Raw genomic sequence first — 15252 nt, 5'->3', positions numbered from 1 at the left:
CCAAAAATAAAAGAGATCTCTTGCTATTCATTTCTTGGGAGGCTCTAGGGGTTTTATAAATTTAAAACAAAAAGTATCTATTCTTAATGTGAAAATTAACCCCCACACAGATTAGTCAGGATCCGAGTCAGACCAATTTCATAATTTCACAGGCAAATACTTAGTAGAAATACTTTGTTAAATAAATCTGACTTTTGTGTACAACGGGCTTGTGTAATGCTCCCACATTTTGTAATGATACACTTATTATATTAAAAGTTATAGAATGTATAGTTTCATGGTGGCTAAAATGTCAGTCAAAATGACCAAGCTAATATAAGGAGAGTTAATGTGACTGTTTTAAAAAGTGTCTTTAAATGTGTTTAAGCTTTGTTACAAACAGTTAACATTTTTCTTACACTGAAAATGTATTTCCAATAAGTACTTATCTCTCACATAAAACTATCTTGATTTTCATCTGCCCTCTTAACATTGCTAAAAACATTTTGGTGATCAGTATATATATATAGCCTGTAAACTTTACACCATTTCTGAACATCAGCATATCACGTGACTACTCTCCACCAATAGTATTGTACCACCTACACTGCCTCAGCTAACTCCCTCTGCTACTCCCACAGCAGTGGGAAGAAAGGAAGAAGTGTGTGAGGGAAGCAAGCATACACTGGATATACTATTTCAGTGTAAGAAAAATCTCAAATTCTAATATGCTTGCTTTCACTCACATAAAGTTAAAATCCCTAACTTCAATGGTGGAGATGCTGGTGTAGGCATACAGAAATGAAACCAAGTGAAAAATGGAAAGTGACCATCCAGCATGAACATGTGTGCCCATAACAAAGCACACTAGTGGGATATCCCACTACTTCTGAAAAAACTACACTCTTCACCTAGGAAGTAGAAAATTGATTCAAAAGAGGCAGTAAAATGAGATAACATGCAGAAGTGTAACACGTTCCGAGAGATGCAGTTTGTGTCAACACACAAACAGAATTAACTATGTATATTGTCAACCCCAACTGGATGAGTTTCCATAACTCATCCTTGGCATCACGGAGGTGAGAATGAAGATATAATAATCTGTGATATTAACAATGTGGTTAGGGTATGTGGACCATGCAATAAAGTGTTCTCATTCTCTCTTAAATATTGTCAACTACATACTCTACTGATCTAGTACAAAATTCGAGTGATTTATATCTCGATTTTCCGTCTGAATTTCACAAATAGAACTTGCATCATATCAAAGATGTTTTTGGTAAGCCATCATTTTAAGCCCTTCACTTTTGAGAACTGATTAAAAGAAAATTAATTTTATAAACTGGCTGCATGACATATGAAGATTTAGATAATTAGTTCATTGAAATACATGAAAGTGTAAATATCTGAAGGTAACTTGAAATTCAAAAGAAGCAAAGTATCTGGCTTACATTTAAAATATCATACACTGATAATTAATTCATGAAAACCACATGTAATCTTTGATTTAATTTTGCTCATAACACAACATTGAAGATATAACAATGTTTGTAAGTTATATACGTAAAAACAGCTGGTGTGGGTAGAGAAAGCACTATGTAAATCAGCGAACAACATTTCAACCTTCTTCTGACGATGCCCAAAGAAGGTCGAATGTTGTTCGCTCATTTACATAGTGCTTTCTTTACCCATACCAGCTGTTTTTACGTATATAATTTTCTCTACTAGTGGGTTTTCTCGTCATCAAGAAACGTTTGTAAGATTTATTTCAAATGACAGTTCTTATAACGTATGTTCTCACTTAGGAAGAATTCCAGAAAATCAAACATATCATAGAGGTGTTCAGATGCAGATACTTCAGCTGTAATCATAAGAGTCTTACGTCAAACAACTGGAATTACAGAGAGAGGGTGAGCTTTCAGTCAAAATTAGACAAACTGTCAGAACAATCACAGGAGCAAGATGTACATCACACCAAACTTGGAATTACAAATCAGAACAATCACAGAAGCAAGATGTACATCACACCAAACTTGGAATTACAAGTCAGAACAATCACAGAAGCAAGATGTACATCACACCAAACTTGGAATTACAAGTCAGAACAATCACAGAAGCAAGATGTACATCACACCAAACTTGGAATTACAAGTCAGAACAATCACAGAAGCAAGATGTACATCACACCAAACTTGGAATTACAAGTCAGAACAATCACAGAAGCAAGACGTACATCACACCAAACTTGGAATTACAAGTCAGAACAATCACAGAAGCAAGATGTACATCACACCAAACTTGGAATTACAAATCAGAACAATCACAGAAGCAAGATGTACATCACACCAAACTTGGAATTACAAGTCAGAACAATTACAGAAGCAAGATGTACATCACACCAAACTTGGAATTACAAATCAGAACAATCACAGAAGCAAGATGTACATCACACCAAACTTGGAATTACAAATCAGAACAATCACAGAAGCAAGATGTACATCACACCAACCTTGGAATTACAAATCAGCACAATCACAGAAGCAAGATGTACATCACACCAAACTTGGAATTACAAGTCAGAACAATCACAGAAGCAAGATGTACATCACACCAAACTTGGAATTACAAGTCAGAACAATCACAGAAACAAGATGTACATCACACCAAACTTGGAATTACAAATCAGAACAATCACAGAAGCAAGATGTACATCATACCAAACTTGGAATTACAAGTCAGAACAATCACAGAAGCAAGATGTACATCATACCAAACTTGGAATTACAAGTCAGAACAATCACAGAAGCAAGATGTACATCACACCAACCTTGGAATTACAAATCAGAACAATCACAGAAGCAAGATGTACATCACACCAACCTTGGAATTACAAGTCAGAACAATCACAGAAGCAAGATGTACATCACACCAAACTTGGAATTACAAGTCAGAACAATCACAGAAACAAGATGTACATCATACCAAACTTGGAATTACAAATCAGAACAATCACAGAAGCAAGATGTACATCATACCAAACTTGGAATTACAAATCAGAACAATCACAGAAGCAAGATGTACATCACACCAACCTTGGAATTACAAATCAGAACAATCACAGAAGCAAGATGTACATCACACCAAACTTGGAATTACAAGTCAGAACAATCACAGAAGCAAGATGTACATCACACCAAACTTGGAATTACAAATCAGAACAATCACAGAAGCAAGATGTACATCACACCAAACTTGGAATTACAAGTCAGAACAATCACAGAAGCAAGATGTACATCACACCAAACTTGGAATTACAAATCAGAACAATCACAGAAGCAAGATGTACATCACACCAAACTTGGAATTACAAGTCAGAACAATCACAGAAGCAAGATGTACATCACACCAAACTTGGAATTACAAATCAGAACAATCACAGAAGCAAGATGTACATCACACCAAACTTGGAATTACAAGTCAGAACAATCACAGAAGCAAGATGTACATCACACCAAACTTGGAATTACAAATCAGAACAATCACAGAAGCAAGATGTACATCACACCAAACTTGGAATTACAAGTCAGAACAATCACAGAAGCAAGATGTACATCACACCAAACTTGGAATTACAAATCAGAACAATCACAGGAGCAAGATGTACATCACACCAAACTTGGAATTACAAGTCAGAACAATCACAGAAGCAAGATGTACATCACACCAAACTTGGAATTACAAGTCAGAGCAATCACAGAAGCAAGATGTACATCACACCAAACTTGGAATTACAAGTCAGAACAATCACAGAAGCAAGATGTACATCAAACCAAACTTGGAATTACAAGTCAGAACAATCACAGAAGCAAGACGTACATCACACCAAACTTGGAATTACAAGTCAGAACAATCACAGAAGCAAGATGTACATCACACCAAACTTGGAATTACAAATCAGAACAATCACAGGAGCAAGATGTACATCACACCAAACTTGGAATTACAAGTCAGAACAATCACAGAAGCAAGATGTACATCACACCAAACTTGGAATTACAAATCAGAACAATCACAGAAGCAAGATGTACATCACACCAAACTTGGAATTACAAGTCAGAACAATCACAGAAGCAAGATGTACATCACACCAAACTTGGAATAACAAATCAGAACAATCACAGAAGCAAGATGTACATCACACCAAACTTGGAATTACAAGTCAGAACAATCACAGAAGCAAGATGTACATCACACCAAACTTGGAATTACAAGTCAGAACAATCACAGGAGCAAGATGTACATCATACCAAACTTGGAATTACAAGTCAGAACAATCACAGAAGCAAGATGTACATCACACCAAACTTGGAATTACAAATCAGAACAATCACAGGAGCAAGATGTACATCACACCAAACTTGGAATTACAAGTCAGAACAATCACAGAAGCAAGATGTACATCACACCAAACTTGGAATTACAAGTCAGAACAATCACAGAAGCAAGATGTACATCACACCAAACTTGGAATTACAAGTCAGAACAATCACAGAAGCAAGATGTACATCACACCAAACTTGGAATTACAAGTCAGAACAATCACAGAAGCAAGATGTACATCACACCAAACTTGGAATTACAAGTCAGAACAATCACAGAAGCAAGATGTACATCAAACCAAACTTGGAATTACAAGTCAGAACAATCACAGAAGCAAGACGTACATCACACCAAACTTGGAATTACAAGTCAGAACAATCACAGAAGCAAGATGTACATCACACCAAACTTGGAATTACAAGTCAGAACAATCACAGAAGCAAGATGTACATCATACCAAACTTGGAATTACAAGTCAGAACAATCACAGAAGCAAGATGTACATCATACCAAACTTGGAATTACAAGTCAGAACAATCACAGAAGCAAGACGTACATCACACCAAACTTGGAATTACAAGTCAGAACAATCACAGAAGCAAGATGCACATCATACCAAACTTGGAATTACAAGTCAGAACAATCACAGAAGCAAGACGTACATCACACCAAACTTGGAATTACAAGTCAGAACAATCACAGAAGCAAGATGTACATCAAACCAAACTTGGAATTACAAGTCAGAACAATCACAGAAGCAAGACGTACATCACACCAAACTTGGAATTACAAGTCAGAACAATCACAGAAGCAAGATGTACATCACACCAAACTTGGAATTACAAGTCAGAACAATCACAGAAGCAAGATGTACATCACACCAAACTTGGAATTACAAGTCAGAACAATCACAGAAGCAAGACGTACATCACACCAAACTTGGAATTACAAGTCAGAACAATCACAGAAGCAAGATGTACATCATACCAAACTTGGAATTACAAGTCAGAACAATCACAGAAGCAAGACGTACATCACACCAAACTTGGAATTACAAGTCAGAACAATCACAGAAGCAAGATGTACATCACACCAAACTTGGAATTACAAGTCAGAACAATCACAGAAGCAAGATGTACATCACACCAAACTTGGAATTACAAGTCAGAACAATCACAGAAGCAAGATGTACATCACACCAAACTTGGAATTACAAGTCAGAACAATCACAGAAGCAAGATGTACATCACATCACACCAAACTTACATCAATTACAAGTCAGAACAATCACAGAAGCAAGATGTACATCACACCAAACTTGGAATTACAAATCAGAACAATCACAGAAGCAAGATGTACATCACACCAAACTTGGAATTACAAATCAGAACAATCACAGAAGCAAGATGTACATCACACCAAACTTGGAATTACAAATCAGAACAATCACAGAAGCAAGATGTACATCACACCAAACTTGGAATTACAAATCAGAACAATCACAGAAGCAAGATGTACATCACACCAAACTTGGAATTACAAATCAGAACAATCACAGAAGCAAGATGTACATCACACCAAACTTGGAATTACAAATCAGAACAATCACAGAAGCAAGATACATCACACCAAACTTGGAATTACAAAGAACAATCACAGAAGCAATCACAGAAGCAAGATGTACATCACACCAAACTTGGAATTACAAATCAGAACAATCACAGAAGCAAGATGTACATCACACCAAACTTGGAATTACAAATCAGAACAATCACAGAAGCAAGATGTACATCACACCAAACTTGGAATTACAAGTCAGAACAATCACAGAAGCAAGATGTACATCACACCAAACTTGGAATTACAAGTCAGAACAATCACAGAAGCAAGATGTACATCACACCAAACTTGGAATTACAAATCAGAACAATCACAGAAGCAAGATGTACATCACACCAAACTTGGAATTACAAATCAGAACAATCACAGAAGCAAGATGTACATCACACCAAACTTGGAATTACAAATCAGAACAATCACAGAAGCAAGATGTACATCACACCAAACTTGGAATTACAAGTCAGAACAATCACAGAAGCAAGATGTACATCACACCAAACTTGGAATTACAAATCAGAACAATCACAGAAGCAAGATGTACATCACACCAAACTTGGAATTACAAATCAGAACAATCACAGAAGCAAGATGTACATCACACCAAACTTGGAATTACAAATCAGAACAATCACAGAAGCAAGATGTACATCACACCAAACTTGGAATTACAAGTCAGAACAATCACAGAAGCAAGATGTACATCACACCAAACTTGGAATTACAAGTCAGAACAATCACAGAAGCAAGATGTACATCACACCAAACTTGGAATTACAAATCAGAACAATCACAGAAGCAAGATGTACATCACACCAAACTTGGAATTACAAATCAGAACAATCACAGAAGCAAGATGTACATCACACCAAACTTGGAATTACAAGTCAGAACAATCACAGAAGCAAGATGTACATCACACCAAACTTGGAATTACAAATCAGAACAATCACAGAAGCAAGATGTACATCACACCAAACTTGGAATTACAAGTCAGAACAATCACAGAAGCAAGATGTACATCACACCAAACTTGGAATTACAAATCAGAACAATCACAGAAGCAAGATGTACATCACACCAAACTTGGAATTACAAGTCAGAACAATCACAGGAGCAAGATGTACATCACACCAAACTTGGAATTACAAATCAGAACAATCACAGAAGCAAGATGTACATCACACCAAACTTGGAATTACAAGTCAGAACAATCACAGGAGCAAGATGTACATCACACCAAACTTGGAATTACAAGTCAGAACAATCACAGAAGCAAGATGTACATCACACCAAACTTGGAATTACAAGTCAGAACAATCACAGAAGCAAGATGTACATCACACCAAACTTGGAATTACAAATCAGAACAATCACAGAAGCAAGATGTACATCACACCAAACTTGGAATTACAAATCAGAACAATCACAGGAGCAAGATGTACATCATACCAAACTTGGAATTACAAGTCAGAACAATCACAGAAGCAAGATGTACATCACACCAAACTTGGAATTACAAATCAGAACAATCACAGAAGCAAGATGTACATCACACCAAACTTGGAATTACAAGTCAGAACAATCACAGAAGCAAGATGTACATCACACCAAACTTGGAATTACAAATCAGAACAATCACAGGAGCAAGATGTACATCATACCAAACTTGGAATTACAAATCAGAACAATCACAGGAACAAGATGTACATCACATCAAACTTGGAATTACAAGTCAGAACAATCACAGGAGCAAGATGTACATCACACCAAACTTGGAATTACAAGTCAGAACAATCACAGAAGCAAGATGTACATCACACCAAACTTGGAATTACAAATCAGAACAATCACAGAAGCAAGATGTACATCACACCAAACTTGGAATTACAAGTCAGAACAATCACAGAAGCAAGATATACATCACACCAAACTTGGAATTACAAGTCAGAACAATCACAGAAACAAGATGTACATCACACCAAACTTGGAATTACAAGTCAGAACAATCACAGAAGCAAGATGTACATCACACCAAACTTGGAATTACAAGTCAGAACAATCACAGAAGCAAGATGTACATCACACCAAACTTGGAATTACAAGTCAGAACAATCACAGAAGCAAGATGTACATCACACCAAACTTGGAATTACAAGTCAGAACAATCACAGAAGCAAGATGTACATCATACCAAACTTGGAATTACAAGACTGTGGTATTGCCTCAACTCAACCATACAAACACGATAATAGTTGTAATCAGTATTATGAGCAAAATCATAACTCACTCACCCATAAAAGCAGGGAAGAGATATTCTGCATTCAATTTTACGAGAAGGGCAAGAAACATTTGCTAAACCATGGAAACGGTGAATGTATGGCCTGTTGCATGAATTACAAGACAGATAAAGTCTCCTAGACTTGATTATAATAGAAAGAACAGAACCTCCTGCAACCAGAATTAACAAGGAGAGATGGTACATGAAGACAAAGATTGAAATGGAGGAAGAGAAAGGCATAATAGACCACATTGAGATTTCAATCAGATAAATCAAGGGAGCATGGAGGATGTATAACTCAAAAAGAGTGGGAAAAGGAGGGACATGACAGAGGAAGACAAACACTGGAGAAATAGTCAAAGTGAACAACCAAATGAAGAACAGAAGGTTAGGAAGGACATATATCACATCAAAAAGACTAAAAGTGGAAAATATACTGTCATGTGTGGTAAATAAACAAAAATAATTTGGAAGAAGGACAAATCTTTGGAGAGAAGCTGAATAGGAGAGTAAGCACATATGTAAAGACCCTCCAGTCTCAATAGAATGTGATCACCTCTTGACTTAGCAGATAAGGAATGGGAAACCAAAGTGAGGGAAGCCTGATGTTTCATTAAGTAACAGAGGCATATTTGAGATGTTCCCAGTTGAGAATATGCCCACGTAAAGAGATGTAGATTGAGGGACCACTCCATAAGGAAGCATCTGTTAGGAGAAAATTGAAAAACCACCAGATTCACAGAGCCAGTAAAAGACCACAATGTGGTGACTGTTGTCCCAGAAAGGAGATAAAAGATCTGAAAACAGAGAGACCTGGAACTGGTACCCCTTGGCTCTGCAATATAAGCAACCAGACATCAAAAATCTCCCAGGTGTTGAAGAAAGAACCCTTACCCCTAATGATGAGACCATAAAGAGAGGAGTAAATAATGCCAATGCCATGGTCTGGTCTCTATCTAACCACCTGGCCAGAAACCGAAGGAAACACAAATGAATCCGATTCATAGGAATGAGAGTTCCAAAGAAACCCACATTCCCAAAGAGAGAACATAAGCTGTAAGAATGTGAGATGAAATATGAGTGAACTGGTTGCTCCAAACTCAAATGTGAAAAGGAGATGGCTGGCCCCAGCTGAGGATTGGAAAGAGGTAAACTCCCCCAAATGAACAGGGTATTAAGAGTGAGTAAAAACAGACTTCCCCACTGTCGTCAAGAATCTCACTTGTGCTGCTTCTATACAAGCAGAGGAGTGTGGTCTCTGGACTATAAATGGGAAGAAAAAGCAGGAGCCAGTCATCCACAGAAGTAAGAGTTTAGACTCATAGAATTAGATTGCCAGGTAAGAGATTGTCCTAGAAATTAGAATTACCTTTAAAACACATAAATAATCAACACCTAACTAACCTTATAACTAAATTAACCAAGAAAACAAACGACACACTGATGAATGTCTGGATGATAAGGCACATATTTAATAATTTAGAAAAGACGAAAATATTACCCATTACAATGAATTGGATGTCACTAACAGTAACGTGACGTAGTTTATAAACAATCTAAACGTACCTAGTTAAAGTATTTATGAATAACAAACTAAAAACTTCTGAAATTTGACAAATCTACAAAGTACATAACAGTGATGAATGTGAAAAACACTTAAATTGACATAAAAAACAAAGTTATAATCAATAAGTAACTTATAATTCATTTAAAGTAACTTAGATGACAAAGGACACAAATATGTAACATACCAAAGTCCGAGTATGAATAAAGTACTTCATTCTCTGACATGTAAAGAAGCAGAGAGCCACACAAAGGATATGTAAGCTGTGCCTATCGCAGGTGTATCTACCAAATGTGAAGTTGACATGTTGATCAACTTGCCACAGATCTCCTGGCAGATTTGGAAGAAAGCAGAAGAAAAACAACTATCCACCACAATGAATTGCATGGTGGCACGGCAAATGGTTAAATGTGACATCTCCTGGACTTGTGTAGATTGTTACTGATCAAAACAAGAGAGTACCAGAAGAAAAAAAAAAAAAAACAGTCCACACTGTATTCTCTCTGACGGGATTCTTCTTCAGGACGTTGTCACGTTCAGAAGAAACAAACAAATTGCTGTCCAAGCATGTGAATCTGGCTCCTTGCAACCTGAGGCCTCATTCTTTGGATGTCCTACCAGAAGTCATTTCAACTGGAACTGAAACTTCCACAGTCAATAGAATTATTTAAATTATAAGATCTTATGAATTTATGATCAAGGCAAAGAAGAATTGAAATTGAAATAGCATATTCGTACACAGTAGCCACAAGCAAAAAACACACATCAAAACAATGAGGTGCCAAACAAGTATGTGAGAATTGCACAGAAATAGTAGATGGAGCTAGCTATACACAATAGGTGGCACAATACTATTGGTAGAGAGTAGTCACGACACATACATGTTCAGAAATGGTAAAAAAATTGATGGGGAATATAATTTGGTGCACTGGTTGCAAAACTATTTTTAGCAATGCTTAGAGGGCAGATTAATGTCACAATACCTTTTCGTAAACAAAGGTAAAACCATATCGGGATAATGAAGTTTAGATTCACTCACATATTCATTAGTTATTAACAACTGTACAGTTCCCATTCCATAACTAATATCTAGTTGATACTGAGGCATCTTCAGGCCTTTGTGTATAATGATATTATACAGATCACTAACATATTTTACATGCAACCATGTATACTGGAGGTAGTCCGATCTTTCTTTGATAAATTTAAAAACTGTTTTAGTCAATATAAAATACTTGAATCTCATCCATTGCTAGCACAAATATATACAATTACTGCAGGTTTGAAGAGCAGCGACACAAGATATATCCATCGTTGATTGCAGTACTATTTCAGTACTGTTTATATGCGTCGTCTATGGTGACTAGTGCGGCAAAGACAGTTCAGCTATGTGGTAAACACCTTGGAAGTGTGTCATTCAGGACTGAGGTGCAAAGTAGGATAGTACACACTAGATGTTTATATACATTTTTATTACTGTCATACGAGCGTGTGTGTGTGTGTGTGTGTGTGTGTGTGTGTACACACAATAAGCAAAATAAACCAAAACCATTTGCCAGTATGTGCCACTGACACAGAGGTCTTCTTAACATCAAACACTTTATACGAGCCTCAAACACTGCTTTACTTTTATTCAATTTATATTTTACATAAAAATAAGAAATCCATTTAAAAATATTCAAAATTATATGAATATCTCTGTGCCTGAATCTCTCTACCTGTGTGTGTGTGGTCAAATTTTCCAGCATTATGTGCAATCACTGCAAATAAACAGCAAACTTAATATTACTCTAGAAGTTCAAACCTGCTATTTTCTCACTAGAAACACCCGTAATGTGACTAATATATACAGATATTGATGTTTTCATAATGTATTAAAATACTTTTAACCTTTTCTTCTTTTGTTTTTCTTTTCTTCTGCAAGAGAACCTCATCATCAGCATCTGAATCCTGAAGAACTTCCTTGAAGCTAACAGTGGAAATGACAATGAAGTTATATTTATTAACTGAACACAAGTTGACACGATGCTCCACTACAATCCTTCTTTAATAAATATTTATACATAACAAAGAAGAATACTGAAATGAATCTTCAAAACCATAAAACTTAAATGAAAAAAAAAAAACAATTGTCTTATCAGGTTAATTACTATAACCCTTACGTTAAGGTACAATAAAATTATTAGAAATTGTTAACTTAAAAAAGTGGGATGGAATTCTTAAAAAACAAATTACAGAAACAAGATAGGTAGCTTAAAGTTGAAATGTTGTCACACAAAAAGTAAACAAATAAGCTTAAGTTAAATATTACAGCTTTTAAGCATGGAATCAAACTAGGGATTTGTAGCTTGGGAAAATAGTGTCAACACCATGTTCGAAACTTTAAGTCCGTTTTTTTAATTTTGGTGATGTTGCATTTTCACTTGAAGATATCTATCTTGTTTCTGTAATTTTTTAAATGTACATATTCTTCTTATTAAAATAAATTTTAATAATTTTATTTCTTTACTTGTTTTTTCATGTCCATCATAGAAGTAGATCTGTGTAATAGCATTACTGTCCTATTTAAAACAGCTAAGTTTAATAAACTATGTAGCTAGTGTATGATGCTCTCTCGGGAAACAAACACAACATTTGTATTGGCTTCAAGCAGACTGGATGGCTATTGCCACAATGTTATCAACATTGATTGTGGTACTACATGTATGGTAACTACAATACATGGTGATCAACAAACCACGTGTTTGTTTGTTTGTTTTGGAATTTCGCACAAAGCTACTCGAGGGCTATCTGTGCTAGCCGTCCCTAATTTAGCAGTGTAAGACTAGAGGGAAGGCAGCTAGTCATCACCACCCACCGCCAACTCTTGGGCTACTCTTTTACCAACGAATAGTGGGATTGACCGTCACATTATACGCCCCCACGGCTGGGAGGGTGAGCATATTTAGCTCAACGCGGGCACAAACCCGCGACCCTCGGATGACGAGTCGCACGCCTTACACGACAAACCACGTGTTATGCACATGTTTATAAAATATATATGGATACTAAATGAATACTCTGTAGCTATATGATGTGTCAGTAAACACTGGATTAAAGAGACAACTGAACTATACTGGAACTGTGTATGGACTGGATTGTTATCCATACAAGTTTTATACTTGTATGCACATCCAATGTGTATTGCTTAGTATTTATGTGTGTGCATGTGCATGCATGCATAGGTTTATACCTTAAGTCATAAAGCCATTTATATAAACAGCCATATGATTTTTTCAACTTTCATAGATGCATGCTTATATATAAAACAATGTGTTATAACATAATAGTGTTTGTACACAATAAACATTTCTTAGATTTCCCTCTTCTTTCTCTCCACTGGCCATACAAAGACTGGTTACACTTTTACTACAGCTGGACAGATTTCTACTTAGAGCAAGACTGGTTACAGTTTTACTACAGCTGGACAGATTTTCTACTTAGAGCAATATTCTGCACAATATTCCAAGTCCAAAATGTGTTTAATTAACAATCATGAATTCATTATAATAATATACCTTTCCTCACATCCATCTCTAAAGGAGTATTGGTCATGACACTTTTAACAACCCTAAATTCTTGTAGGCTGTCACTGCTGTGTACTTTACCTTAAATTAAATATTTTACAAACAAGATATCTAGCAACAAAATTTCTGCCTCCTTGCATGATTCTCACCACTTCCTACAATTAGCTTCAAGGATGGCTACTCTATCTAGAGTTTCCATAAGATTCTCAATCACACAGTGTTGGCTATAGTTTGACATTTACCATCAACCATCACCATGACTACAAATCCAAGCTTGGTGCTAATTTTTTAAACTGTGGCTTAAATATTTCTGTTGTAGGAAACATCTGAGATGTTTGTATAATGTTTTAGACGTGTGTACGACATTTTAAACATTTGTGTAACATAGCTTAAACTGATCACGTAGTGGTAAAAAATACTGTAACCCTGTCAAAAATGTATCTCAAGACGTCTGCTTTGGGTATTAAACCCTTTATTAAAATAAAGCAGAGAACAACGTTTCAACCTTCTTAGATCTTCTTCGGGTTTACAAAGAGAGAGTTTGCAACTAAACATTGCCAGGCGCGTCTCAGGGACACGAGTGTAAATGTGTACAGGACTGTAGGTGGCGTTGTGACCCTGTCAGCAGTGTCGTGTCTGAAAGGGCAAATATCCCATACACAAACAAATGATACATGACATTAAACAAGTTGCAACAATAACCTAACAAGTACTATGGTACATGTCATGCCTGCCATATAACATGATATTACATCCATGACCTGCATGCAGCTTCATACATATGGATGCAGTAAATTACGAGGCTCAATATAAAGCACAGATTACATTAAAACAATCAAATGTCAACTGTTATATGGCCACTTTTGTTTGTCAAATAAACTTAAAACTACCCTACACAATATCCAATGATGCATTTAGTAATACTGCCCACATTTCAAAACAGCACTCACAGCCATTTCTGCTGTAAACTGAAAAAACAGTAACAAATAACTGTTTGTTTGTTTTTGAATTTTGTGCAAAGTACACAAGGGCTATCTAAGCTAGAGGTCCCTAATTTAGCAGTGTAAGTCTAGGGAGAGGCAGCTAGTCATCACCGCCCACTGCCAACTCTTTGGCCACTCTTTTACCAATGAATAGTGGGATTGACCATCACTTATAATGCCCCCATGGCTGAAAGAGCAAGCATGTCTGGTGCAAATAAGATTCTATCTAACCTGTGACCCTCAGATTACAAGTTGAATGCCTTAACCACCTGGCATAACAAATAATAAAAAAGAACAACAAACAGGCAGTCCCTATTATGAAACCACCATGATTCAGGATATATCTAAATCTTAAATACTATAAAAAATGCTGAGAAATAAATGTTATCAAGTTATTCTGAGTCACAAAATTTCTATTCCAAATACCTTTCTTTAATCAGTTGTTGATCTTCATAGTAAGTGGGTGATGAAGCCCTTTTGAAACCTGTGTTTTCATCTTCATCGGATAATTTCCTAACAGGAAAAGCAGCAGAATTACTAAGTATAATGGTGAAGTTAGTCAATTTTCTTCAGGAATAACACATAATATCAACACTAGGTTTTTAAAACATTGAGCCTAGAAACTTTCTCAACGGGGAAAAGCATATCAACAATAATTTTGTAAAATATCTAAGCAAGTGCAGGTTTGTTTGTTTTTATAATACCAACTTGGTAAAATTTCCTAAGGGTTAAAAATACATTTCTTCATGACTACATAATATGTTAATTCTGAACTTAATATTATTTTAATCACAATAGTTTAAAGCTCAGTTTGTTTTACTCATTATATAAGATTCATATTAATGCTTTCAAAAGAGTAAGAAATATAAATATTAGTTACAA

General features: G+C 35.9%; 1 protein-coding gene across 1 annotated transcript in view; it reads right to left on the bottom strand.

The window, feature by feature from the left end:
* LOC143248080 (protein KRI1 homolog) overlaps window positions 1-15252 on the bottom strand; it is a gene marked incomplete at its 5' end in the record, with an annotated part of 42292 nt that overhangs the window by 15281 nt on the left and 11759 nt on the right. Inside the window, 2 exon segments of the mRNA XM_076496516.1 lie at window positions 11712-11790; window positions 14797-14883. Coding sequence (XP_076352631.1) covers window positions 11712-11790; window positions 14797-14883 — 166 coding nt within the window.

The sequence above is a fragment of the Tachypleus tridentatus genome, chromosome 4 (assembly GCF_004210375.1).
Source record: "Tachypleus tridentatus isolate NWPU-2018 chromosome 4, ASM421037v1, whole genome shotgun sequence".
Classification (NCBI taxonomy): domain Eukaryota; kingdom Metazoa; phylum Arthropoda; class Merostomata; order Xiphosura; family Limulidae; genus Tachypleus; species Tachypleus tridentatus.
Note: the sequence above shows the minus strand (reverse complement) of the source record. Positions and strands in the feature narration are given on the sequence as shown.